Below are 3210 nucleotides of genomic sequence, written 5' to 3' on the forward strand. Positions count from 1 at the left end.
GATAACTAAATTATTTAAATTTACCAATTAGAATTAAATTTATTTCAAGATAAATTGTTTTCGTAGGGAATAAAAATGAACATAGAGTAATTTCAATAGTTTTATGGATCCATAAGTTTAAAATATTCCTTATAGTCAGATGGATTTAAAAATCTTATAAATAAACTAAGGTTATCTAAATCTAAAATTCTCTTTTAATACTTGACAAATCTTTATTTAAAAATTTATTTCAATTATTTTTAAAGGAAATAATTCTTAAATTAATTAGACTAAAAAATAGAAAAATTAACGAAAGTATTGAACAAATCTCTATTAGATAAATACATTTCGAGTATAGAAAAGGCCTTGTTCAAGAGAATCAACAAATAAGTCAAATACAAAATTATTGACTTAGGAAAATCATAAAAATTTGATCTGATTAATTTAATGTGATTGAATAATTTTATTTGATTTATTTTTGAGAAAATGACTAATTGAGGATTTACGATACTTATAATGAGAAATAAAAAAAGAAAAGTAGATTAAGGTGTTTAAAACTCTATAAATCAAATAATAATCATAAATGTATCAAGATTTAATATTGAAATGATAGTAAAAAAACATTTAAATAAGAACATTCAGTTAATAACAATACTAACAATTTATTAAAGTTCTAGATTTAAAATGGAAAGATGAAAGATAAAAGAAACAAATTGAAATTGGCAAAAACTGTTCTTCAAATTTAGTAGATTAAAAATTATTTTTAACAGAAAAAATATAAAACTAGTAAAAATAAAAATGCATACATTTCAGTTCCGATTACAAATTTATTATTTTCCTATAGCAAGTGAGGTTGGTGATCTCATAGATTATTTTCTTAATCGTAATTTATTAATTTATTAAAAGTTTGGTATTGATGAATTTATAAAGTGAACTTTTAATAATCTAATAAATTTACATGACCATCTTTACTACCATTTATAACAAAATTATCAACGGATTATTTTTGATTTATTAGATTAAATATCTATTATTTTAATCATCCCATTCCAAAATCCACCTAATAATATAACTTTACGTTAACATCTCAATAATCTATTTTATCTAAATAATAATATCTAACTAATTACTTTACTATTAAATAAATTAGCAATATAAAATCCTAGAATAAACTTTATAAGTATTTTTTCAATTTAAAAAATTTCCATAACCTTTTATACTTTTAATTCCCTTTTTATTATTTATTTTGAAATAGCTTAATTTCTATTTCATATAATTTTGGTATTTCAGTGTAAGGTAAACTCTGATCATAAATTGAGAGACAATTCCAATATTTGAGTAATGGTATCCTAATTGATAAAAAGATTTTTATTAATTTTTTTTAAATCCTTTACATAGATCCAAAATATTCAATGATAGTTTTCTATAATTCTTTTAATTTTATTAAGATCCTTTATAATTACTAATCACCCATGGATAATTATTAGGTTTTACTTTATTCTCTAGTAAAATGAGGAACAAATTTATAAAAATGATAATTATTATAACTACTGATTACTGAGAACTATATAATAAGGTTAATCATTTTTACTGAATAACATAAATAATCGTAATTTTATTAAACCCAACAATAAATCATAAATATTTTTAATACTATATCCCAACCCCAACCCCAACCCCAACCCCAACCCCAACCCCAACCCCAACCCCAACCCCAACCCCAACCCCAGCCATATCCATATCAAAAATATATTTCTTAAATTGAAATATATAATTTAAATATTTATTATATATTATAATGTAAAGACATCCAATACCTATTCAAAATGGAGGTATTTTTAGTAAAGAGAGATGTAAAGCATTAGCAAAGTAAAGATAATGATAAGGAAATTAATGAAAATGTATGATACAAACAAAGATGGATACATTGATACAATCTAAATAGGTAAAATGTTATGTGATTGTTATAGAGTCATGAATAAAAAATTATCACCCACTGCTACGGACATTGCAGGTTATTGCAGAGTATTTGATAAGAATATGAATGGCAAAATATCATAATAAGATGTTGAAAACGTCATTATGAATTATTTTCATGCAGCTTATAAAGTATTTTTATTAGCAGGAATGATTTCTAAATTTTGATTCTATTTATTAAGATCCATTTATATGCATAATAAACAATTATAATTAAATTATGAAATTATTAAAAACATTTAGGTTATTTGGAACTACAGTTAAAAAAGATAAATCTGAGAGTGTTCAATTCCTTAGTAGCATTAAAAATTCTATTCAAGGGATTATGAATGTTAATTACATTGAATAGTATTAAGACTTATAAGAAAAAGAGAAATAAGGAAAAAAAAGATTCCTTATTTATAGATACAATCCATAAGATATGAATGATAAACCTAAATATATTAGTTATTACATAGACTTATCAAAAATTGCACCTATGTATTTAGATGCTTTATTACATATTAAAGATAATATGGACTCATCTTTATCATTAAGAAGATCTTGTAGAGAAGGTATTTGTGGATCATGTGCTATGAATTGTGATGGACTACATTCATTAGCTTGTATTAAAGCTATTGATAAAGATTTATCTAAACCATCTATTATAACTCCTCTTGGGCATATGTTCATTCTTAAGGATTTAGTAGTTGATATGACTAATTTTTATACTCAATATAAATCTATAGAACCATTTTTAAAGAGAAAAACTCCTAAAAAAGAAGGAGAAAGAGAATTTTATCAAAGTGAATAAGATAGAAAGAAATTAGATGGATTGTATGAATGTGTTCTTTGTGCAAGTTGCTCTACAAGTTGTCCTTCATATTGGTGGCATCCTGATTCTTATCTTGGGCCTGCAGTGTTAATGCAAGCATATCGATGGATAGTTGATTCAAGGGATGAGTATACTTAGTAAAGATTAGAGAAATTATCGCAAGGGGGGCAACTTAATTAATGTCAAAATATTGGAATGTGTTCAGTCACTTGTCCTAAAGGACTTGATCCAAGAACTGCTCTGCAAGATTTATTGGTTTTGGTCAAAGATCAGCAATAGAAGGAAATTCAGAATTTATGATGATTTCATTTATAAATTTTTACATTTAAATATTCATTTGCTGTTATATTATTATAAAAATGAGCAAAAAAAAATTAAGTATCGTTAAAATCATTCCGAATGTATTAATATTATAAGTAAAATCTATTCAAGATGGGCTA

The 3210-nt window shown here is 23.7% G+C and overlaps 1 protein-coding gene across 1 annotated transcript; it reads left to right on the forward strand.

Moving 5' to 3' along the window:
- Window positions 1-2434: 2434 nt before the first annotated feature.
- On the forward strand, window positions 2435-2950 carry LOC308128456 (succinate dehydrogenase [ubiquinone] iron-sulfur subunit, mitochondrial-like; the record flags this gene model as incomplete). The annotated part of the gene is given in 3 exon segments (XM_080494147.1): window positions 2435-2746; window positions 2750-2905; window positions 2912-2950. Coding segments are annotated over 3 exon segments (507 nt in total).
- Window positions 2951-3210: the final 260 nt, after the last annotated feature.

Source organism: Lipophrys pholis (assembly GCF_963383615.2).
Source record: "Lipophrys pholis genome assembly, contig: SCAFFOLD_372, whole genome shotgun sequence".
In the NCBI taxonomy this organism is placed as follows: domain Eukaryota; kingdom Metazoa; phylum Chordata; class Actinopteri; order Blenniiformes; family Blenniidae; genus Lipophrys; species Lipophrys pholis.